This window comes from Anastrepha ludens, chromosome 2 (assembly GCF_028408465.1).
Source record: "Anastrepha ludens isolate Willacy chromosome 2, idAnaLude1.1, whole genome shotgun sequence".
NCBI lineage: Eukaryota > Metazoa > Arthropoda > Insecta > Diptera > Tephritidae > Anastrepha > Anastrepha ludens.
This window is the reverse complement of record NC_071498.1, coordinates 95,448,348-95,475,667: the sequence shown is the minus strand read 5'-3', so window position 1 is coordinate 95,475,667 and position 27,320 is coordinate 95,448,348. Positions and strand designations below refer to the sequence as shown.

The window sequence follows — 27,320 nt, the reverse complement described above, 5'->3', positions numbered from 1 at the left end:
TTGCCGAAATAAGATGGAAGTCGAATGGAAAGTAAAGTAAAGCAAAAAGTTTAAGTAGAGATAAACGAAGTGCATTATTTACTTCAAAGAGACTTAATGCACATATACATACATACAACGTTTATTCTTTAAGCGAAAATTTTCCATCAGAATTCACATTCAACTATATTTTTCTTTTTCTTCCTCATTTTCCACTTAGGTACACCATCACCACACTGTGTGATTCCGTTGCGCCCGATATTCTCGTCGCCATACTCTTCTGGATCGGCTACATCAACTCCACGCTGAATCCGCTCATATACGCTTACTTCAATCGCGATTTTCGGGAAGCTTTCCGCAACACCCTGCAATGTCTCTTCTGCAATTGGTGGAGGGATCGTGGTTTGCCACTCGACATCGACATACGACGCTCCAGTCTGCGCTATGATACGCGCGCCAAAAGCGTCTATTCCGAGAATTATTTGAGTGTCAGCCAACCGCCTAGGCGCACCAGTCAGTTGGTCGAGAGTTTATAATATAGTCGGGATGATTCGCTGTTGTCGGTGACGCGCACTCCGCCACAGCGGTCGACGTCAATGCAATTGCTGCCAACTCAACAGTCGCTGCTGATGACTGATACGACGCCAACGCGACCGACTGCCAGTGGCATGCATCAGTTGGCACCACTCCCCCTGCCGACGTACGTTGGCAAACGTTTGCTCGGTGCCAAGCCGAGTGCGGGGCAGGATTTGAATGGTGCTGACGTCAAGGGTGGGAGAAGCGCGCATGCAAATGATAATATTGGTGCTGGTGGTGATGATGACGAGCCGCAGCAGATACAAATCGAAATACCGTTGGCGTATGTTAAGAAATGGAATAAAAGCAATAAAAGCACAACACCAACAACAACAACAACACCTGTTACTACAACAATAACAACAACAACTATAGCTGCAACAGCAGTCAATGGTGCAGGCACTGCCACTGTGACTACGACTGCAACGACTACAATAACAACAACAGTAACAACGCCCAAGGGCACGGAAATGCAAGCACACACACACGTTTAGATCAAAAGAAGAAGAAATGGGAGAACACAGATTGAGCATGGGAATGAAGTTTGTAAAAAATATAAAATAAAAAAACACACACACACAAGATATATGATAATAAGATAAGAAAAGTGTTAAGATTAGAGAAAATTAGAAAATAATCAAATTGATAGTAAAATTGGCAACTAACTGCATAGAAAACAAAAATTACTCAATTATTATACATATAAACATGTATGTGTATATGTAGCAATGAACTCAAATCGTTTAACTTCGAAGAGCGACAATCAAACGTACTACTGCGAAATTCGCTCAAGCTGAGAGGCGCTTCCTTTAATTGTACATCTGTATGTATATATATGAAAACTTGGCCGAAATAAAGTAAATGCAACACAAATTTGCTACTTTCATATTTGAATGACTCGCCGAAGCATAGAAGTTTGTATTTATGTTGCGTGAACAACCTTCATAGCTTTAGGTAGAGCCCTCACTCCATTCAGTTTCTTACCACTCAATTGTTCTCTACAAAAGCGGAAATCAGAGTTACCTATACGCCGGCGTGAAAAAGCCAATGATTTTCATGAGAAGCAAGCGTCGAAAATGTGTGAGCTTATGAGCAGAACTTTCTACGAGCGAAATACCGGTCACTTTTCGTTAGCATTATTTGGTATTTGTTCGGGATGTGGTTTGAGTACTTACATCTCTGCCCGCTTTCAACTGCACTCCCTTAAGATGTCCATAAATTTAGTATCAGGGTAATGGATCATTTTCTTATTATTTTTTTGGAAAAATATAGACTTAATGGCTACTCTCACGGTAATCGCTCTCAAGATTAATTTCAATGTCAGGAACCTTTCTGTATCTCGTGGGGTATCGAATACTTGTCGAAGTGTCTCTAGTAAATACACTCAGCTACAACTTCAGGCTTTAAGTTTGCTAAGACCATACAATTTTGTACGAGTTTGAATTATTTCGCTCCTGAAGGAATTGAAAAAATGTGCGTAGAAGGATAAATATTTATGCCTGATGGCGCGATTTACAACCAGTAGTTCGAAAAAATTTCTATACATTCTATAGTCAATCAAAAACCCTTTATAGTAATTTCAAAACTATTCTAAAACTTTTTCGCAAAAAAAAAATGATTTACAGCAATAATTCACTTAACCGAAAAAGCATTTTTGAATCCAAAACTGTTTATAAAACCATCTATGATTTATTAACTATAATAGGTATGTTGACCACCATTACCCAAAGGATTTGTGCACAACTAACATACGATTGGAGCAGGGATCGATTCAGCGTAAACATAGAATGACAACTTTAACGAAAATATTTCCCCAGGCTAGCTTAGTAAAAACTCTCGAAAACGGGTATTAAATATTTTAAACAAACTATGGCAGATGAGATTTGAAGGAGGTTATACATCGATTATTTCTGAATATAATATTCACATCAGTCGCATTTTTTCCTAATAATAATCATAGCTCTTAGGCAGCCATTGGCACACCAACAAATGTATATCTCGGACAAAAATGTTTCTCATAAAAATCAACTGCGCCTTGCAAGCGACATAAAATTGTAAGCTCTCTTAGGCCCTTGCAGGCCAAAATCAAGACGCATACCACACATCGGCGTAGAAGTTCAAGCACTGCGGAGGCCTGTAGCGGTAGCCTTAAGCCGAAAATTGCAGATAAAGAACATATTTTTAATATTTTCGAAAGCGTTATAGAGAATCTTTTCAACGAAAAAAGCTCTAAGGAGATAACTGAGTGGTGTGGATGCGAAAAAACAGGTTTCCAACATTCAATGGTGCACGGATTCCAAAGTCCGGGCGTGAAACATCAAATGATAGAAACATTTTTTCTAGACAAGCGGTCGCCCCTCGGCATACAATTGCAAACCTTCGCGTGTATTTCTGTCTGCCACGAAAAAGTTCCTCAAAAAACCCTTTGCCACTCGAGGACGGAATAAAACTGTAGGTACCTTCATTTGAGGAAAAACATTAAAACGCAACAGAAAACCGGCCAAATACCTAACAAGGGTTGTAAGCGCCCATTATTATTATTATTATTATTATTATTATTATTATTATTATTACGACCTTGCCAATCCTTTAAGAAATGTATAATGCATCTGCACGTAAGGCAAGTGAAACTCATGTTTGACTCCATCTCCGCCCTGAATACATTGATTATTACTATTGGGTCGTAGTTGAAACAAAGGTTAGTGCACTGAGGATACTCTGAAGACCACCGTAATGAAGGTTATGAACACACTAGAAAAATAAGAGCGTTGGTTAGGGTTGGACAAATTATTCTGAAGAAAATTTTTCGAAAAATCATATAGGTATTTACTATTTTCGGCTTCTGTAGATAGTTCGATGAGAATGGGCAGAATAAACCATGGGTCGGAAGAGAGTTTTTAGCCTAGTTTAGAAAGTACATATAGGTATATATTTATATATATATATATAAGGACATACATAATTCGCGTTCACACGCTCTTTGGGTATTTGGCCGAGCTATGCAGCTATGAGTATGCCTTCAAAAAAAAAAAAAGAATCGGCCCACCCTCATGAACACGCTTCTGTTAGCGGCTGAAAAGGTATATGTAGCTGACTGAGCTTGCATTACATAATTTTCAGCTATAAAAAGTGTACTCTCATTTTACCAGGATGCTTGCAACAAGAACTATTTTCAAGTACTTACATAACCGTTAGTTCAGTTAAGTCGGAAGCCAACATTTAAACTAAAGAGAAAGCACCATTGCTTTATTTTTCAATTTGCTATGCAGGATTTACCTCGATGACTCTGTACAAAATACAGGACTACAGGAGTATTTGTAATATAGATAGTTAGCATTCATGCACTCGAGAGTTCTAAGTTAACTTACGTAGCACCTTTGTTTTTCTCAAAAGGGTTTCCGAATTTCAGAAGAACGTTCAAAAAATCAATTTAAATTTGAAAGGTTTTAAAAATTTTAGTGGCGCTTTCTAAAGAACCTCTTAAATTGCAGCTTACTTTATCTGCCCAATAATAGAATTTCGTTCTCCGAAAAGTTTGCTAAGCTCTCGGGCTGATGTATATTATTATTTAAATGATGTAAGAATTTAGATTATTTCAAATTATTATTTTTATTGAAAATACGGCTCCTTACAATTATATATGAAAAATTTAATCATTTAAATGTCCACCAAGAGCATAGGTGAAATTCGCCAAACAGTCGATTCATGAATGCAAAATTGTTGAGAACGTCGAGATATCGGATATCGATGTTGAAGGTTATTCAGCACCACTTTGCGCTATAGCACCAATATTCTCAACAGAACGTGCAGTTCCTGATATATCAGTATTTTTTGTATACTCCACAGAACCATTTCTTAATTTGTTCGCCAACCTTTGAAATATCGACTCATTCGGATGATTATTTCCTCCATTTCGTCTAGAAATTATTCACTACTGACATTTAGACGTCACTTTTGAAAGACACTTCATTATAGTAAGACTTACCAAAATCTCCAACTTAAAATAGATTTCTCCGAATAGCGCGCTCTTTTCTGATTAGGATTTACTTTCTTTCACGAATTACAACGCTTATATTGCCAAATTAGTCATCTAAGTCAAACCATTTGCCAAATTTACTGCCCTCGAAAAATCATAGACAAGACGAGAACAATGATAGAATTGTGGAGATATTAGTAAAAAGGCGGCTGCCGTAGCCAAATGGGTTGGTGCCCCGTAGCTGAGTGGGTTGGTCGGGAGTGCGCAGGTTCGAATCTATGTACATGAATCACCCCTCAGCTGGCAGGCTTCTCCAAGTGTAATTCTGCCATGAAAAATCTCCTCATAAAAAACCATTTGCCGTTCGAAGTCGATTTAAAACTGTAGGTGCCTCCAATTGTTGAACAACATCAAGACGCACTCCACAAATAGGAGGAGGAGCTCGTCCAAATACCTTACAGAAGTATACGCGCGATTTATTAATTCATTCGTTAGTATTCATTCGTTAGTAAAAAAGTGTGACTTACTACTGTCTGTGCAAAACTGTCCCGTGTAAACACCCAGGTAAATGAGAAAACTTGTCTTAGAAATTCTTCTATCTTTTACTAGTTAATAATGATATTAGCTCAAACTGGGTTAGAGTTTGTTTCTCACTAGGAATTAAGGTATAGCCAACTACATACAATTATAGGTAATTTGTTTATTTAATTATTTCTTTATTAAGCCATACAGTCTAGAGGTACAACCATGAACGATAGAAAAATTAAAATAAAAAGAACACAAAAACATACAAACTACTGGTATTAAGACTTGAAAAAAATAAATTAGAGATGTTCAAAATCTAAATCTATGCTTCTATAGTTCATTCAGCGCTCTCATAATTGAAGCCAAATAAGAATTAGAAACAAAATAGCAACAATTAATAGGACTATGAATAAGTTCGTGCGGTTTTTTTTCGAAATTTGAAACTTTATTGACGTAAAATGGTTACAAATTTAATATTCAAGATATTGTCCATCGCTTACTACTACTTTTTCCCATCTTTCTGGCAATTCACGGATTCCCTTTGTGAAAAATTCGGTCGGTTTTGCCGCAATCCACGAATCGATCCATTTTTTGACTTCATCGTAATTACGGAAGTGCTGGTCAGCCAGGCCATGTTGCATCGATCGGAAGAGATAGTAATCGGATGGCGCAAGGTCTGGACTATACGGCGGGTGGGGTAGGACATCCTATTTGAGCGTTTCTAAGTATGTTTTGACCACTTGTGCAACATGTGGCCGAGCATTGTCATGTTGCAAAATAACTTTGTCGTGTCTATCGGCGTATTGCGGCCGTTTTTCTCGCAGTGCTCGGCTCAAACGCATCAATTGTCGTCGGTAGACATCCTCCGTAATCGTTTCATTCGGTTTCAGTAGCTCATAATACACAACACCCAGCTGGTCCCACCAGATACACAGCATAACCTTCAGGCCATGAATATTCTGCGCCGACGTCGATGTTGAAGCATGGCCAGGGTATCCATACGTTGCCCGACGTTTTGGATTGTCGTAATGGACCCACTTTTCATCGCCAGTCACAATTCGATGCAAAAAACCCTTTCTTTTGTGCCGTTGAAGCAGTTGTTCGCATGCCATAAAACGGCGTTCAACGTCTCTTGGCTTCAATTCATACGGCACCCAATGGCCTACCTTTCGGATCATTCCCATGGCTTTTAAACGTTTGGAAATGGTTGATTGATCAACTCCCAAAGTTTTTGCAACCTCTTCTTGCGTTTGAGCCGGATCTTGACGAGCAATTCCTCCAATTCGGTATCCATGAACTTTGGCGGCGCACCCTCGCGTTCTTCGTCTTCCAAGCCAAAATCACCACTTTTAAAGCGTGCAAACCACTTCTGGCACGTTCGCTCAGATAGAGCATGCTCACCATAAACTTCCACCAAGATACGATGACTTTCGGCTGCTTTTTTCTTCATATTAAAATAATGAAGAAGAATTCCCCGCAAAAACACATTATTTGGCACGAAATTCGACATTTTCAAGTGTGGTAAAAATATTGTTGTTTACGCTTCAAATAAAAAACTTATACTGACGTTTGTGCCTTACGACAGTAGCTCTCCAATGAATGTTTGGAAATGTGGATCGATGGAATAATAATCAAGTTACGCCATCTGTTGTAAAACCGTAACGAACTTATTCATAGCCCTATTACATAAAACGACAGATGATAACGCAGCGCTCTGTGAGCAAAGTCAAAGCTTATTGAGACCAAAAAGTAGGCAATTTACGAGACCACAGCCAATATGATAGATTAATGGAAGCAAGTGATTTCAAATCTAAGAGCACACACTAGAAACTGCAAGACGGTAAAGATTCTACAAAATTAAGCGATTGAGGGCCGACGCGAATAAAGTTACGCTGAACTCTTTTGATGCTGTGTGAAGTTGCATGCAATAAATCAGATTCGAAACTATTGATGCTCAATCACTCGTTCAGCCAACTGGAAATCATTATTCTGAGACATGGAATTTTGAAGACCCTAGTATGGCGCCTCAGAAATAGGCCGTCTGCACAATAAAACCAATATTCGTATGGTTGACTAAAGAAATCCTGGATCAAAAATAGCCCCGCGGTCAAAGAATATATTGACAGTAGAAAGTTTAACGTTAAAAAAAAAGTTCTAAGCAGAGATTATTCGATTTAATGTCTTAAAAAATATCATAATGAAGCATTTAACGGTATTAAGAGATATATACATATATATAATTGGCGCTTACACTCCTTTTGGGCGTTTGGCAAAGCTCCTGCTCCTATTTGCGGCATGCGCCTTGATGTTGTTTCTCAATTGGAGGGTCCTATAGTTTTAAACCGGGTCCGAACGACAGACATGTTTTTATGAGGAGTTTTTCCATGGCAGAAATACACTCGAAGGCAATGACCTTTTTCATTCATTCATTTTGGAGTTTCATGTGCGGAGACTCTAACCTACGCACTCCCGAATGGTAGTCACGCACCAAGCCATTCGGCTAGGGCGACCACTAATACATTAATTTAATTTCAATAAAACATAATTGGCAATAAACTAAGAAAAAAATAAACTAATGAAAATGGCTTATAGTTTGCGTGCTGAAAATAGAAAACTAATAGGATTGAGCTGGCAAAGTTAATTGGCTTTGACTAAGGTAAAAAGTTTTGATAATGATACTCTATTTAAATGAATTTGCATTAAAAAACTGTGGAAAACATTAACATTTAACCATTCACCCATTAACAAGCAGTATGTAAAGTATAATTCTCTTCATATTTTTTTTTTTTTTTGTTCCCTTTTAACTCCCTTCAGCTTAGCACTTCCTTTCAACTCTGCGCGCCATTTGCGCTGCGCTTTTTTCAACATATTTTTCAATTAATTAGTAAATGTGCACCTGAATTAGCAACAGGCCAATTATCTGTGTTAACAGCTGCCGCATTGTATGAAATTTTAATCAGGCGCACAACTTTTGCGGAAATAAATTCTCAATCCACGCTGGAAAACAATCACTAAAGTACTCCACACATATGTTGCTCGACTTTCTACTTTGTTTTCTTTTATGTTTTTTTACACTTTATGTGGCATACATTTCATTTGTTACAAAAATGATATAATCACTTTCAATTAACTCAACAAGCAGCGCAAAAAAATTGCATATAAAAATTTATGCTCGGGCTTACTCATTAGGGAAGTTTGATTCTTTCTACGCTGTTATAGTATTTTAATTACTGCACAACTGCTTTTAAAGCTATAAAATAATGAAAAAGTGATTTTAAATTTAAATACTAACTTTTTTTGGCTAACAACAATTAAAAACCATATATAATATTTCATAAAAACCTGGGATATATCGCAAATAAACACTTTTATTTTAATGAATTTTTTTTAGACAAATGTATGTGAATGTGTGCAAGTAGATATGTATTTCAAACAATATAAATTACCTAATTACAAAGAAAAAATGTATGTAAATAAAAATGTGCGAATTAATTTGCCATAGCTATGGGCAAATGAGCAAGCCACGCCAATGACGGTGTGTAGACATATGCATGTATGTGTCTGTGTGCACTCGTACGCAGTAACGCACAGTTGTGTGCATTGTATGCTAATTAATATTTAAATGTGTAATTGTAGCGATTAACTATATGCAAATATTTATTGAAAATGCCAAACGCCGAATCAAAATTGTATAATTGGATTATTGAAGAATTATATTGTAAAATGACTGCTAGGAAATAAGACTACTTGATTATTATAAAAGAAATGATGCAAAAAACAGAAAAGTGGGCAATTTAAAAAGTACATTTAAAAACGCAAATGTAATTTTACTGTATGAATAATTTTGCTTACACTAATTTATTTCTGCTGTAAATGCAACATCCTATGCTTTTGTTAAGTAAATAAGCGAATTCAGTTTACTAACAAAACAGTTTTTGAAAATTATTTCCTAAGTGAAATTTGTCCTAGTCAAAAATATTTGCGTTCAAGTCATTCAATTTATCAAATTATTTCTCTGGTTTGTATAATTTCGGAACCCAAAATACTACTAATTTTTTTTATAAATGCGAAAATCTTTCCAATGAACTTTTTTTAACAGCTGATCTATGCCAACAGAGAGGAAAGCTTTCAAAGCTTTAAAAGCTTACAACGGTTACGCGCTTTAAAAAATGTGCCACTTGACTTCCATCTATAAAAGCGCTTTATTCGTGAAATTATGCGTTCAGAAACTAGTTTCCAACAAGAAATATACCCAAGGTGAAATATTTGCGTTCAAGTCATTAACGTTACCTTCAGTTGAGTACCCATATTATCTCTTTTGTTTTTAATAATACGTGCATTTTAAATCTGTAAACCCTTCCAATGTAACTCGAATAGCAACGCACTTTCACCAGCGGAGAAAAAACTACCAAATTTACAGTGCTTTAAAAAATTTTGCTAATTGACTTTCCTCCATTTGTATCCCCAAAAGCTCTTTTTTCATGAAATTATCTATTGAAAAATGTTTTTGGCAAAAAATCTCGAAAATATATTTCAGCGTAAGCAAATCTTTAAATACTGACCATTTAAGCGACAATTTATTTTAAGTAGATTCCTTACTTACTAAAATGAGGTCACACTGCACCATAAGTTATTTTCTATGGCCAATCTTGAAGTTAAACTCATAAACATGGAGTCTACCATTCAAATACAAATATTTAATTTTTGTATATTACTTTTCTAAATAATGCGTTTCTTTAAACATTACTTTTGTTTGGTCTTCATGGCCAAGCAACCCTATTTTTCACAAAATTTAGCCCCACTGTTAAATGGTGTTGCCAATTTTACTCAGTTTCATTTAAAGTTTTTAAATTTACTACAATTCTTAAATATAAATTTATACAGTGGAGAAAATAACGGGTGATTTTTTAGCTATTATCTTTTTAAACAGTTGGTTTAAACAGCTGACGCAAGTTTCGTGTTTTGTTTCACTGTCAAACATCTTCAGTTTGGTCTATGAATCGTCTTACAAACGAACAACGCTTGCAAATCATTGAATTTTATTATAAAAATGCGTGTTCTGTTAAGAAAGTTTATCGCGCGCTTCTTCCATTTTATGGTCGGTTTAATCGACCCACAGAAGCGACTATTCGAGCTATTGTGACTAAATTTAGAACCAAATTTACATTATTAGACATCAAACCACCAACACGCTTATGTAGAGTGCGAACTGAAGAAAATATCGCAGCTGTATCGGCCAGTGTTAATGATGGCCATTAATTATCGATTCGTCGCCGTTCGCAGCAATTGGGCCCCTGTTATTGAACAACGTGGACTTTTTTTTGCCCAAAATGCAAGAGCTTGACTTGCATGACATGTGGTTTCAGCAAGACGGTGCCACATGCCACACAGCACGCGTAACAATGGGCTTGTTGAGAGGCGACTTCGATGAACATTTTATTTCACGTTCGGGACCTGTCAATTGGCCACCCAGATCGTGCGATATAACGCCCTTAGATTATTTTTTGTGGGGCTATGTTAAAGCTCATGTCTATTCAGATAAGCCTGCTTCAATGAACGCATTGGAAGACAACATTAAAGCACTTATATGTGAGATATCGGCCGAAACATGGAAAGAGTATGCCAAAATTGGTCTAAGCGGATGGACCATTTGAAGCGCAGTCGCGGTCAACATTTGCATGAAATAATCTTCAAACATTAAATTATATGGACTGTGCTATCGATTTAAATAAAAATTGTGTGCATTTTTCTGAATTGTACTTGTGTTTTTTTGAAAAACTTTCCTATAGCTCTTAAAAATCACCCTTTAGAAGCGTCACGAGACTACGTGAGTTTTCCTTAAATTTGAGTACTCCCGCTTCATACTCGAAAGCATACAGCATAATTGTTCAGGCAATTCTTCCAAAGGGCGCACCACTGTTAGAACTCCCGTAATAGATAATTCCTGAGCTATTTTTTGATTACCCATGCAATTATTATAAAGCATCACAGCAGCACAGAAAATTAAACATAAAAAATTCAATGACCAAGAATCCACACACAAAATTCCAAACAAAAAAATATAACCGTAAAGGACAACTAAGCTAGCATTGACAAGGAAGCACAATCTGCCATCATCCGACGCTTTTGGCAAACTGCTTTCCATCACTTTCACAATCCATCTCCCACAATGTGCAACTCCATTAATTGATTAAATACAAACCAGGTAACTTTTCTTAAGGTTTTTCACTTTTCAACCAATTCATTTTGGAATTTAGAGAAGTAGGTTTTTTGTAAAATTAATAGCACCCGTATCAACCATTGCTGATTCAAGCAAGACCACACTTTATTCATTAAAAACTGAACTGAAAAACTTTTTAAGGCTTGCACCTTATTCAATTCTACATATTTCTGAATTGTTGTAAAATATATTTTCAAAATTAACGAAGGCGCCTTTAATTTTTGCATTTGGTAAATAAAAAAGAATATTAATAAGAAAAAGTAATCAGCCCATTGTCAAATGAAACGCTGAGCTTCTTAGAAAAGAACGCTAGACAGTCTACCATAAACACAGAACTTTAAACTTGAATTTATGGGTTTGTGTCAACCTATTATTACTTTCTTATGAATGCTCAAAATATCTTATAGTCCACATACAATAAAATAAAATATCAAATAATATAATAAAACAACAAAAATCCATTTTCGGACTTTTGATAGTCGATGTTTTTCACTGCTCTCAAGATAAATCTTCTATTGATAACAAAACATGTTTTGAAAAATTAAGGCAACACTTTTTTGAAAAGCTTTTCTAACTAACGACTTGTTAAAACTCCCGAAGACATGCATTAAGAATTACATAAAATGATATCTTCGACTCCAGCCATAGCACTGGCAACACAATGGACCTTAGGTGTCTGAGCGAGATCTTCTTACAGATCAGCCAGCACTACCTAACCTAACTTAGCTGCTCAGTTGAAGAAATATTTGTTAATAAATACAATGATGTGTCGTTCATTGAGGTACAGTAGCATTTATAAGTGGTTATGTGGAAAACATCGATTAGGTTTCCACCTTACTCGACATCTCTGTAATTGCTGCGTAAGTCACTTAGAGGGGACCTATCTATTTTACTAAACACTGAACAATAATTAAAACGTATACGAACGTATTGAGTTTGGCCTAGTTATGTTATTAGTTGTGGGCTCTTTGGCCAGCCGTTCGCTTACTCAAAGATGGCCTATTCGAGCCAGTGCCTTTGCCAAATCTAAAGACCGGCTGAGTATTGGACCCAATTTACTGATTGTGAATTGGTAGCGGCAACTACTGTAGCTGTTATAGCAATTATTTAAACGAAAAAAACTGTTCATGTTTAAAGAATTAAAAAATGTATATGGTGCGATTTTACGGCCGCCGATAGTGCACAGATTCAAAACTCGCTCATTGGCAGACTTTGCCAAACTTCAGTGTATATTTCTGCCATGAAAAAGCTATACATAAAAAAATTAAGATTTTTGGTTTATTATTTTCAACATCAAAAAATGAAAGCTTTTTTTGTAAAATGATTTGATGATTCTGAATGATTGAATGATTTTCTTCTGGAAAATATTGTAATAGCAGTCTACAAAACTTATAGCTTTGCATTAAGCCAATTTTCTGTTATCATAGTAAAATAAAACAAAAATATTTAAAACATAAAAATTGTAAAAAAAATCTTCATTGATGAAAGCTTGCAGCAGTGACATTTTCTTCAACGAAAGCGCTGTTTTGCGTATGAAAGCTTTGTACTCTTTGAATACACTCAAGTGTTTTAAAAATATTTTTAAAATCTGAGCTAATGGTAACTTTCTGTACGTAATGCAAGTATTGAGCTTTGATATATAATTTAGTAATTTTGTAAACGAAATATTTATATATTATGTATAGCTGCATCTTTTATAGGGTGTTCGGCCTAGTTCCTCCTCTTATTTATGGCGTACGTCTTGATGCTGTTCCACAACTGGAGGGACCTAGCGCTTATGCAGCCTCCGACTGGCTGATCATTTTTTATGAAGAGCTTTCTACGGCAGAAATACACTCGAAAGTTTGCCATTGCCTATCGAGGGGCGATCGCTTTGGAAAAAAGTATATATCATGTGATATTTCATATTTCGGGATTCCGAACCCGAGCACTACCCAATAGTAGTCCCGACCGATCCATTCGTCTACGTCGGCTGCAAAATTTTATATTTATGTGCATTGTTTATTACTCTATTTCGTTTAAATAATTGCTGAAAGCTTACACTATTAGGGCAACAAAATTCGTGAACTTTCAACAAAATAACTTCCATACATGACTTAAGATAGGATTTGCTTTTGAGTTAACAAATTTTGACTTTTTATAGAATATATGTATATAATCTTAATAAACTTTCGAGCTTTGATTTATACGAAGAAAGTGCTAAGTTGACTTAAGTTGTTTTGTTAAAAATGTAATGGTGGCTTATAAGAATTAATATCCAGTGATTTCCAAATTTCGCTTTAAAAGCGGCACTTAGTGTGATTAGTGAAATAATCAAAAACAAAGCTTCCTCAAAGGTGCCAACGTTTATTAATTTCTAAATTTATAATTGATTTTCTATTAGCCCAGTTATTTTAAATATTTAAAAATATATTTTATATAAAAAACAAAAACAACAAACAAATGTCTTGTCCTCAAAGCGAACAGTGAAATACTGAAGAGACTTCATTTGTGCACTCAAAATTAAATAAAATAAAATAAAATAAAATAAAATAAAATAAACAAATGAACGCAAAATATATAAAATGAATCAAGTAAAAGAACAAAAAACAAATTAATTGCAAACAACAAATATGTAAATGTAAAATTCTGAATTAGTGACAATCGAAAGCAATAAAATTTAGGCAGCATTGTTTGAGACACATAAATAAAACAGTACCAGTAGGTACCCTTTTGCTTAGTAAACAACAGAGACTACTTAATTATAGCTATAAAATCGTAATAAACTGTGAAATGTTATTAGCATAAATGCAAATATGTACATCACACATACAAACAAATATAGAGGTATGGCATTAAAACGAAATGTATAATAAATAAAAATAATGAGATTCACCCGACACATTTAGATAAAAAATAAAAAAAAATTGTTATTATATCCTTAGAGTAATTCTAAGTACAGAGCGGTCCACCTAGATTTTGGAACTCAATTGTTTTTAATTTTAATTTAATTTTAAAATTATTATCTTTTTTTAATTTGATAACTCAGTTCAGCATCAGAAGCTTTCGCTGTGTTTAGTTAGACTAAATAATAATAAAGCATCCATGAATACTTTTCAATCAACTTTGTGTATGAGAATGAATAGACAGACCTCTCCGTTTAGCACGGAATAAAATTTCATTCAAATGAATTCCACGGCTGGCTTTAGAGTAGTCTATTTTGTGAACCCAATTTTCAGCATATTTTCACGAGTTTCGCTACTTATCTCACTAATGTCAACATCGCTGAATTGTTGCCCTAACATTTATTCTTAACGGCGCCCCACAAAACAGAGTCAAATCGTAGCTTCTGAGCGGCCAACTGACTTATCCGTTTCTGTTGAATACACAGTCAAGAAATATTGCAAAATTGTTAATCAACACGAACAAGCGTTAAGAATTATAAAAGACAATGTCTCCAAATCAAGTTTGTAGAGGAGAATCTAAGTATAGAACGTCGTTTTTTTTTCAGTTCAATCAATTTAACGAAAATTTCGCGTAAAATACGACTCGAAATTAAATTTCTGCTCGCAGACTTTTGGAATGGAATTCAACCATGAGTTTTTTTAGAAGATATTAAGATATTTAGCTCATACTTGAATGGGTATTTTTGAACCATTCGCAAAACAGCTATAATCAAAGGTTATTACAAAGGCAATTAGAGTGTCAATTTTAAGCAGACAATCTTGGTAGAGATCGCCGTAAATCCGTAAATGAAAGACTCTAATGTTTACAGATTTGGCTTAGATTAATTGCGAACGCCTACGCCTATGCGCATTATGCCTTTTTCAAAAAAAGATGCACCCTCTGAACTAGTGCTGTCTTTGGCAAAGCTGCTCGCCGAGCTCTTTTTGAGCTCTCAGTTTCAATATTTTCCAAATTTTTCGAAGTGGACACTCATGGATGCGATTTTAGTTCTCAAAGTCAAAAAAATATCCAGAGCTCATATATCAAACGCTAGATGGGACTACCCTGTATAATACAGGTGAAAGATTAGAACCATAAACATGCAAAAAAATTCATATATGTATATGTATATATCTTATATAATACATATTTATGTAGTGCAGTTCATTGTGATTAAAAAAAGCTGTAATCCAAGAAAATAACTCAAAAATTATAAAGTTACAAAAATGGAATTTATTGAACTACTTCGTGATCGGATTTATAAAATGAAGAGGTAACTGTGCGCCAAAAGGAATAAAAGCGTAACAAATACTTTAAAAATCAAAATGAATATGTGACAATGAGCATTCATTGCGCAATAAAGCAGAGGTTAGAAATAACAAAAATTGAAAAAAAAATTGCAAATTCAAATGTAACCAACAAAAATAAGCAATAATGGTTGTTCAATATTAACATAGCATACGATCAAAGAAAATGCAATATTGTAGAAACTTAAACAATAAATGGAAAACTTAGATTAAAAATAGTTACCGAAAAAAAATAATCAGGATAAAAACAAGTCAATGCGGGTACCAAATTTATTGAACAGAGGCCTACATCGCAAAAAAACTTATTTTCAGAAAATAGTCAAATGCTTCTTGCTAAGTAAGCATATTTTTCTTTTTTTTTTTCAAAATGTATCTTAAAAAAGACTACAGACTCTTATGACAGAAGAAATTGAGAAATGTGCAGAAAATTCTGAAATAAGTGAAATCTCTAAGGAAAATGTCAGGATTTCTCTAAACAATGTCAAATTTTGCGTATTCGTACTGATGGTGGCATAACTAGAAATTCGTTATTTTGACAACTGTCAGAGGCACAAAAGAAAGCTACGAATACTAGATACTTCATCAAATTTATATATTACATCACTTTTATCTTTTTTTTTAATACTGAAAATCTTAACGTAAACCCACAGAAGCGACAGCAAATGTTTCAAAGTTCTATGATGTAATATCTACTTATACAGGGTTACTAAGAAACCTTAAATGAATGCATTGTTTTAAGAACTAGTATGTATTTTTCATGGCGGCTACCGTAGACGAAAAGGTTGGTGCGTGGCCCTCGGCTGGCAATGGTAAACCTCCCAGTGTATTTTTCAATTAAAAATCTCTTCATTAAAACCATCTACCGTTCGGAGTCGCAGGCGAAAGAAGTAAGAAGAAGCGTAGGCGGATTGCGGACTAAACTAGAGGGGAGTAAAATTTCATCATAAGGAAAAAGTTGTAAAAATACGTGACGAAAAAACAACAACTTAGCAATTTAAACTCTCTTATTAATTATAATTCGGCGACAACAGTGACTCTTTTATTCATTAAAAAAAGTTTTTTTAAATATTCCTTAGAATCGAATATCTCTCATATTAAATTAGTCAGAAATTCCTAAAATAATAAAGTTCTTAAGTGTTTAGGACCACTACGCCGGTAACTCTATATATACGTTACCTTCGTCAAAAAAGGTACTGGTTAACCTTGAACATAAGTTAGCTCTACTCAAAGTCATTCTAATATCTGAAGAATTTTGAAACTTCAAAAACCTGCATTATGTCTAAAGCACCAATAGAGATTGACAAGTTGGAACTTGTATCACAACAGCACACGGAAAATTATATTGCTAATAATAAATAGAGGGACCGACAGTTACAAGCCAACTCCGAACGGCAAGAACAACTTTTTTCTTCATTTTTGGTCTTCCACCGAGATTCGAAGCTACGTTCTCTCTGAATTCCAACCCATTCGGCTACGGTGGCTGCTAATAAAGAGAATAAATATAAAATTTACTGCACTCAGACAACTAAAGGCTTTCACCACCGCCAAAAGCTCTCAATGAAGGCTTAGTATTATAGATGCTGGTATTTTAGTTTCGGGACTTTTAATATTGGCTCTCAATTTGGTCACGAGATATAAGCTCTGCCTGCGAAAAAGTATACGTTGAAATATGTGTGTAATTAAGTGGAAAATGTGCATACGAAATTCAAGTTCATAGTTTTTATCAGAAAGCATTTTTAGCAATAAAAAAGTGAGAAGTATTCCTATAAGGTGCACCAAATGTATTTCAAGTGAAAATGTGAACCGTGTATGTTTTTTTTTGCTTCCAATTGTCATTGAATAGTTTGCATTGCAGTTCCTGGAATTAAGTTGACTGGGTAGCCATCAAAGCACGGCTTGCAAATGCTTTATAAGTCAGCAACTTGATTCCAGCAAATGCTTTGTGAAACAAGCGACCGAAATGGCTAACTGTTGATTTTTTAAAGTGAAAATTGAGAGTGAAAAACCTAAAGTGACTAAAAGGATTAAGGAAATGTATTAAAATTCGACTGTGCAAAAATGAGATGTGTATAGGTAATAAATTTAAATGAGGAAGAGAACTACTACTTGTGGAATATTCAACTTATTTGTTACTGCAACATGAAGCAGAGGCTTATATCAATTCGACAATGAATAAAACAATTAAACGAATAAACAAGTAATTGAAAAAAAATCATTTAGGGTTTTGAAATTTTTCAAAATTGTCTTGAAAGTTGCTTAATTAAATTTATATTATAAAAATTCTGAAATATCAGCAGTAGTGAGGCCAAAACGACGTCAAACCTCGAAAGCCCAATTCGGCTAACGATGGGTATTTAATTAATAAAAATGAAATAGTTCACAAAAGTACTCGTAAAAGCCAACTTCAAATAAATTAAAGCATAGTAGAATTTTTTTTTGTGCAGAAGTAAAGCAAATTCTGGAAGCATCCAAAAACATACATCTCCAAACCTTCAGTTCTTTAATTTTTTATGTCACACTGAAAGTTTTGAAAAAAGTGCTGTGAGAAGTTTGCTACAAAAAGCTTTTTTATTTGGACAAGCTTTGCAGTGTGATTTTACAAAAAAAAATGCATTTTGCATTTTCTGAGAAGCTTTATTAAGAAATGATATGAATGCAATGCTTTTCAAATACCTAACGTGAAAGCCTTTAAGCTCTTGTGTTTCTCTATTGAATGATTGATACTAACAATTGTAAGGGAGTCTTCAAACAAAATACTGGTACCTAATTATTCCTGAACATATAAAAAGAGAAAACTTTTATGCTTAAGAAAACTTACTTGTTATGATCCGTTATTCAATTTGAATACCCAGGTGAAAGCTTTTGAAAAATGCTAATCTAATTTATAAATTATCAATAATATACCTCGGAAATTTGATAAAATTTGTTCTATCTAAAGCGAAAGCTTCCACAAAAGCCTTATTTCCTTTTGAATTTCGAAAGATTGACAGAGAAGCTTTGAAAGCTGCTTCTGTAACCTTTGTAATATCCGAAAGGTAAGCGAAAAAGCGGAAAAGCTCTGCTGAAAAGTTGTATTTAAACACTGCTTCCTAAAATATCCGAAGCGAAGGTGTTTGTGCCATTAAAATTTTTTGATTTATGTATTCATCAAAAACTTAATCTCCATTAACGTTTAAATGATTGACAGTGAGTTTTCTAACCACAGCTCTTTCGAAAGTTTCATGTTCTTCCGACCGAAAGTTTTACCTTATTAGAATGTAATCCACAATGGCTTCCAGCTACAAGAGAAATATTCAAGCCACACGCTGAAATTGAAAGCTACAACTAAAATCCCTTTTTTTTTTTTTTTTTTTGGTAGCCTAGCACAGGCGAACTTTTCCTAGAAAATTTACGTAGAATAACTCACATGGACTTAAAAATATTCAACAACAAATAACTGAGTTTAGCTAATAAGCCAAACAAAATAAGATCTAACAATAATGAAAAAAAGTTTAAAAATAAAAAAAGAAGAGCAAATATATATTATACAAAACCAAAAATAATGTGAACTAAAAGGAAACCAAAACAAAACAAAAAATTAAATTAAATTAAAAACTTATTTTGTAAATTAAAGTATCCAATCGTAGCTGATAGTGTAAACCAATTAACAACCTGGCCTCATAGCATTTGCAGTTTACCATGGCAACACTGTAACAAAATGCGTACTTGGCCATCATAGTTGGCAAATGCAATGATGCCAGCTGATTTGTACTTAATTGTGAATTGGCTTACTTTAAAAAAATAGCTGAAGATATAAAAACGTGAGTGTGTACCATCTATATTTTTCTTGAATCTGTTATTAAATTAAATGTACAGTCTTGCATAAAGTTTTCAGTACATTTTTACAAAATATATATTAAAAATTTATTTTCTTATAAAAAGCTGATGCAATTCGAAATTGTAAAAAACATTTTATGTTTCCATAAGAAAATTACTGTTTTGGTTTTAGTTTTTTGTGTGCAAATGAAACCCAAATTTGATAACAAATCTTCTAGGAGCGTAAACAAATGTTAAGCGAATAAAATAATTCAAAGTTATGAAAAGAATAATTCGACGTTTTCGTAAGAAAATCCCTTCTTAGTTTTTGTTTAAATAAAGCCCAACAAATTTAATAACAAGTCTTCTTGATAGATACAAAAATTTAAATCTGATTCAATAGTTCAAAGTTATGAAAAATTTTTGTTGACGTAAGAAAATAAGTTTTTTTTTTTTTGCATGTAAATGAAATCGAAATGATGTTATAACAAATCTTCTAGTTGGGTAAAATAAATGTAAATATAATTAAACAAATCAAAGAAATAAAACAAATTTATTTATGTTTTTATGAGAAAATAGTTTTTTTTTTGTATGTACATGAAACCCAAAAAATTGTATAACAAGTCTCCTTAGTGAGTAAAAAAATGTAATCTCTAATTAGCCTCTTTCACAGCAATGACAACGATTCATGCAGCAATTTCTTTGATTTAGTAAATAATTTTAATTTTAAGTTAATTTTAGGCAAACAAACGAAAATGTAGCGATAAATTTTCGCATGTGACTAATCAAATAAAATTAAGTTTAGAATAAAAACAAAAACAAGCAAATAAATGCCCACATAAAAACTCACCACTCAACACATAAATGTCTGCTCGTTCAGCTAAGCATCACTTGATTTGTGAAATTAATAATATATTTTAATTTATTACAATATACCGTTATTGGATTATTCTCTATTTAGCTGAGCATATGATGCTAGTCGCACTAAATCTAACCACGACTGCTAATCGACTTAAAATAAGTAACACAAACAACCAAATATTTATAAATGTACTCAGTCAAAATTGTTTGATACGAATGACAGTTACAACTGTTTGTATGTATATGTATGCATGTAAATATTTTTGTAAAGTACTTTTTTATAACTAAACTATACTAAACTATTCGTATATGAAGTATGTAATGGGCGGAAACTGTTGAAATTTTTTAAATTTAAGAAAAAGGGGTTAGAATATTTAGAATTTTGTTTATCTACATATATTAGAAACTTAATATAATAGTTAAATATTTGTATAAACAATTATTTATCCTTATTTGTTGCGATAAGTGTTATAAATTATACCTATGTTACAAATATATTTTTCTAAGTGCGTTTATTTATTGTTGTTTTAATAAATTTTTGTTAATTATAAATTTCCTGAGTGTAAGTGGAAAAATTTATTAGCAATAAAAAAAACTATTATATTAAACTAGCAAAATTAGCATACACAAATTAATTTATTAAATAAATGTAAAACTTAAAGTCATACAATAATAATGCAAAAAAAAACAAAACCACAGCATAGAAATATTTAAAAATTAATTAATAATAAAAATATACTGATGAAAATTTTGAAAACAATTCATTTTCAGCGGATGAGTGCTGCTTCATTTGTTTCATTTTGATATTCAATTCAATTTTAGCGCGCACGCGGTTGAGCACTTGCAACTGCCTAGAGGGATTTCTTTAGTTAGACACACCCAGTTTCAATCCTGCTGATCAAGTAACTGTAACATGCTCTCGACACTTCAGTTCAGCAGCTCCAGCAAGACTCAGCAAATCAGACACAGACTTTCACACTTTAATTTACTGTCCGATAACATTTACTTCTGAAATGCAAAATATTGTGGGCGAAATTTATCGAACACTTCACCTGGAATACGTCTGCACCTGGAATACCCATAATCTTCCAGACGAGCAGCTTATACGCACTACGATGTAACTTACTTAAATTTGTATAAAATATAGATATCATCATAAAAAAATAAGATATCAAGGCCGTAAAATACGACAAAGTACCCAATTAGTTCAGTCAGTGCTATTCATATAAACTCGGTCTCTGCACCTCCATAACATGGGTAATTTTGACGACAAATCTTAGTCTACTTTTACGTAAAATCTGACTCATTTCTAGCTTAATGCTTCTTAATGTGAACGAAAAAGAGCGAAATTTCTTTATTACTCAATGTGCGAAAAATTCTCACGATACCCTTGAAGCAATATTTCATATCGAAAAGGTGTCCATTTGGTGCGATTTGCGTGGCGAAGGCAATATTTGTGCACACTTTTTGGTGAATAAGGAAACGAGGCCAGAGTTAGCGTCAGATAAATGGTGTCCTCCCACAAAAACGTTCATCAAAGTTCTTCAGCTAGCTTTTGAAATTTTCGTTAAAGCCTGCGAAATCATCACATGAAATAGATCTGTGAATTTTTTTTACTCTCTGCAATAGTTTTTGTGAAGGTTTGTCAAACCACTGGTCCTCTATTGGCGGTTTGGAAGCCAGCATTCGAAACATTCTTAGCAATATGAGAAATGTGATACAAACTTATACCCATCAACAATGCAAACCTCCAAGTTTATTTCTGCCGCATAAAATCCATATTCCGTTCGGAGTAGGGTTAAAACTGTTGGTCCCGCGTTTTACTGAACATTTTTATTTAAACAAAAAACCATAATTATATCAATAAGTTAATCAATCGAAAATCGCCGTTCCTGTTTACAACCTCTTCCCACCTCCCGACCAATTCGTTGATACCGTTCTGCCATAAATCATCCGTTCTGGTACCAAAGAAGTTGTTGAGCCAGTTCTTAAGGACCACTTTGTTATCGAAGGTTACGCCCTTCATATGGTTTGATAGGAAATGGAAAAGATGGTAATTGGTCGGTGTATGGTCCGGAGAATACGGCAGATGCTCATGGAGTGAGGTTTTGGCGACTTCTCCAACATGGGGCCTGGCGTTGTCGTGAAGGAGTTTGATTTGACCACGTCGATGAGGACTTTTCAGTCGAAAAGCTTCATTCACGCGGTCTAACTGGGCAATGTAAAGCTCATTATCGACCGTTGCATTCTTTTCGAGCATTTCCCAGAGCTCCATGCCCTCCTAATCCCACCAAACACATTTCATGATATTCTTTGGATGAAGATCTGGCTTGACTCTCGCTTTAGCCTATCTCCTGGAGACATCCACTCCTTTCTTTACTTCATATTTATGTACTTGTTTAGACACTATTTCTCATCTTCCGTGACGATTCGGTACAAAAACTGCTGTTTATGATCGCGTATTGCTCGATGGCTAGCGAGATGCTGAAAAACAATTTCAAGGCGGCTTTCTTTGTTTTTTTCGTTGAGCTCGTAAGGCACCCAGGCTTTTCAGTAAATCCCTTTTAATGAAGGTAATAAAGAATTTTTTTATGATCGGCGTTCATTTTTTTTTCGCCAATTCACGACTGGATTGACGACCGTTCTCATTCAAAAGTGATTTGAGAAGTTCTTCATCGAATTCAAAGGGCCTTCCCCAGCGGGACGTGTCATCGACGTCAAAGTCGCAATTCTTGAACTTTGAAAACCATTTTTATGCAGTAGACTCACCTATGATACCTGCTCCATACACATCCCAAATGTTCCGGACTGCTTCGGCAGCTTTTTGACCTCGATGAAAAGTAAAGAAGAGCAGCTGTCGAAAAAGTTGATTATCCTGGGTATTCTATTTCTAAGCCTGAAAACTAATAAAAAACTAAGTAACTTAAAAAGTACAATTAAGATAATTTTGTAGAGTAGAAAGAGTTCTATCGAATGAGTTTTTTCCCTTGCCAAACAGCAAACAAATCGTTGTAAAATAAATGAAAATATGAAAACACTATGAACTTATTCCCAAAATTGGATTGGATGGAATCACTGATCACCAAACAATTCAACGAAGATTCCATCCAAGTGTAGTAACTTTTTCTGAATATAAAGCCGATTTAACAATGACTGGTGGCTTATCTTTGTACATTGATGCATTTTTTTTTTTTTGGGTTGTTTTTACAGAACTCGAAAACTACGGAAACATTTCTCCAGCTAAATTTCGTCATGATGAAGTTGGAAATCGTGCTAACCTCAAAGCGATCAAGATTTTCCTAATCAGCTGCCACAAAAAGTAGTGTCCGTTATTTCGAATACTTCGCCTGCAGAAAAAAACACCCGTTGTATTGTTTCGATGTTCTTGCATTCTCAAAATTTATCTTAACACAAATACGCCAATGCTGGATTGGTGTATTGTTGCACTGGATTGTTCGCCTCATTTCTTCGAAGCAAAACAAATTTTGGCTACCATTTACAATTTACCATCTACGTTGTTTGAGTTCTTCCTAAAAAATATTTTGAAAAACAGAAAAAATTTTTTGCTGTTTGGTTTCCGACTCGCGCGCATAGATCGATGAATCGGTTTGGCACTTAAAATACTTCTATTAAATTTTGTAACATTTTTTCGCCCATTCGGGAAAAGGTTTTTTTTTTTGATTGCTTATCAAATTTTAAGAAATAAAACAAAAAATCCTTTTCACTTCTGAATGAAAGTGATATATATTTGTGTATGCTAGTGGAAATCTCACTTTATAAAAGGTCATCAATTTAGAGGTATCATAAATCCATTGTTTCACGAGCTGTATGGCAGGTAGCGCCGACTTGTTGGAACTAAGAGTTGTGTAGATCACGAGCTTCAATTTCCGACCCCAAAAATTTGTTTATCATGTCGCGATAGCGATAACGTTCGCCATTAACTGTTACATTGGTGCCAGCCCCATCTTTGAAGAAATATAGGACGAGGATTCCTCCAGCCCATATGCCGCACCAAACGGTTATTTTCAATACATATATGTAATGACTGTTGTTGAGTAGCTACGGCTTGCTCTTCAACTCTAATATGCCAATTTTCTTTACTGACGTAGCCATTAAGCCACAAATGAGCCTCATCGCCATACACCATAAGGTGGCCTGAGCACGCGATGAATACTTTTCACAAAGCGCCGATTTTCGTAATACAATTATACGATTTGTAAACGTTGTTGAGACATAAGCCTTTACATGATGAAATGTCAATGAATACTGAAAAAAATTATGTATTTAGTTTGACAGTAGTCACGCGTGATCTGTCAAAAAACCCCTATTCAGAAAAGTACCTCCAATCTGATCACCGTTTATAACGATCGCCATCGCGATCAAGCAGTTTTTTCAGCATTAATAGCGGCTTTAGATTCACCACTTCTCTGCGCGCTGCAGCAAAAATGGGTATGGAAGATGCTTTGAAAAGCCATGGCACCATATAAGAATTTAACAGATCGAAAAAAAAATGCAGTGCTGCTAAATCATATACAACGTTGGATCCAATAAAATATTTATTTTGAATATTTATAGAGAAAGCCGCTTGAATACAGAATCTCTTATTAGTTAATCATGCCCGAATAACGCAAAGAAGAATGGTAGGAAGATTAGCCGGGCTGGTAAGTTCAATGAAATTATTATTATTTAAAAAGAAATGAATGCTTACTTAATGCGTTTTTATACTGATTCAGGATGGCATCGACAGCTCTTAAGAGAGGCCACAGCACAGCCAAGCAAGTCAATCAAAAATTTGTTTTTCAGCTTTCACTTTAATTTTGTTTTTCAGCTTTTCACTTAGGTTACAGGAAAAGTCACACACATGAAACGACTGATTGCATCTGTTACACCATTGGTGCTATGGTTAATAAATTGGCTTACGGCTACTGGCTCACGGATACTGCCCATTGCTTCCCTAACAGCCATTGATAATATTCAGTTAGGAAATATTGCAATGCAGTAAGAACTCGGTAATATAAGAGCAGAATTTAGAATTGAATAAGCTTAAAGACTTTACTTGCTTTTCAGTCGAAATTGCTGTTACTCTGGAACCTATAAATTTACTATCAAGCTGAGAAACTAGGTTCTCAGCAAAGTCTGGAGTTAGGCGGAATAGTTGTTAGAACTCCCTCCACCCAAATGGAATAGATTGTTCACATGTTAGAGCAAACGTCGGGTTACTATTTGAGAGCTAACTACCTCCTTTCTACGTGATAAATCATAAGTCAAATACATAATATCTCCTATTTTCATAATTGAGTAAACACACCAAAATTTTCAGATAAAGAGGAAAAAATAACTGTAAGCAATTCTTGCAGAAATTTGTTCGTGGAGTTAGTACATATTTGAGGATCGGGATCATGAAGAATTTGAAAATGGAGCAGTAAGCCAGCATTGTAATCACACATGGCCATTATGTGTGACTCAGGTTCTGATTACAGCGACGATTCCGAGCACTCCCCGAACCATCGCGTATGAAAAGAGCAAGACTTATAGCATATATACAAATATAGGTACATATATACTCGTATAAAAAAATAAAATAAATCCTAAAAAGTCGTGGCATATTTTTTTCTGTGCCCTCACAGATTCTTTGTGCAAAGATTTTGCCTGAGAATGCGAATGCACTGAAATGTGACACAGATACGATCTAAGGTGTATAGGGCAATTATGTCATAGCAAAAGCAAGCATAGCACTTACACATATTAAGAAGTGAACTTATAAAGAAAACAATTAATATTTTACGAACTATTAAACTCCCCATAATTTCTTTTTCCTGAAACATGAAATTTTAAGGCTGATGGTGGCATGGAGAAAATTCCGAAACCGGTGCGAAACAATTAAAAATTAAATACATTTTTTTCTTTTTACTTTTTTAATGAAAACCTTTATATTAAAATAATATTCAATAATCTAAAAAATCCTTATTTGCACATTAATTTACCACTTTATTGAAATCAAATGGTTTTTGATATTAATCTCAACTAGTATAGCAATAATTAGTGCCATATCACGACAAAAAGATCAGAAAAGTGAAAAGAAGATATAGATCATTGAATTAAGGGGTGGTCTAAAAATTTCAAAAAATCGATTTTTTGTTTTTCGAAATTATAGTACATTAAAACACTATGAAATCTTCATGCGGAAATTCCCAAGATAATAGCTTCTACAGCCCACTAACTAGGTAGAGACTGTACCTCAAACCTTAAACTCATTTATCTTGAAACGACTTTTTTCGGCCTGGTGTTGTCCCAAAAAAAAAAATATTCACGCGAATCGTCTGAAATGTTAATATGTTGTTCACAACATCAATGGCTATCGCTCGTACTAGAATCATATTATTATTTCAATTATTTCGTGTTTTTTTGAAGTGAAAACTTCTTTAGAATCGTTGGGAGTGATTTGAGACTCGATGAAACGAAAAAGCGACACCAAAAAGAAGAAGAAAAAAGATATACGTATATATATGTATGTATAGAAAATGCTTCATTACCAGGCACACAGAAGGATGGCATAAGCAAATTTAAATTTGTGAATTTATATATGTATGTATATATGCGGATATATGTATATATGTTGTGTGTATGTACATATGTGCCTCGCCACAGCAAAACATACGGTAAAATTTCTCAAGAAATCCAGCGCGCATTCATAGGCACAGCGCACATTCACAGGCATAGCATTGCATGTACAGTAGGGCGGGTCGATTTAAAAATCGCCCATTGCTCTGTGAAAATCATATTCTAGGGATCAGAATAAGAAATTTTGCCGAAGGAACCATACCTCTAAAACGATTTCTGATGTCCCCCAATATGGGTCGAACTTTTTAGTTTCTTTTCTATAACTCACATTCATTCATTTACATATGTTCTGACTAAATAAATTTCTTAAGAGAAAAAATAGATAATATTATACAATAAATAAATAAAAATAAAGAAAAAACATAGCCATTTAGCTGATTTTTTCATGTAAAGGCCAAAAATGGTGATATTTTGAAATTGGGGGACATCAGAATTCGTTTTAGAGGTATGGTTCCTTCGGCAAAGTTTCTTATTCTGATCCCTAGAATATGATTTTCACAGAGCAATGGGCGATTTTTTTGCCTTCCCACAAATC

At 34.3% G+C, this 27,320-nt stretch overlaps 1 protein-coding gene across 1 annotated transcript in view; it reads left to right on the top strand.

The window, feature by feature from the left end:
• Positions 1–5,485, top strand: part of LOC128854813 (octopamine receptor beta-2R) — a 78,473-nt gene extending 72,988 nt beyond the window's left edge. Inside the window, 1 exon segment of the mRNA XM_054089222.1 lies at positions 200–5,485. Coding sequence (XP_053945197.1) covers positions 200–1,049 — 850 coding nt within the window. The 3' untranslated portion in view covers positions 1,050–5,485.
• Positions 5,486–27,320: the final 21,835 nt, after the last annotated feature.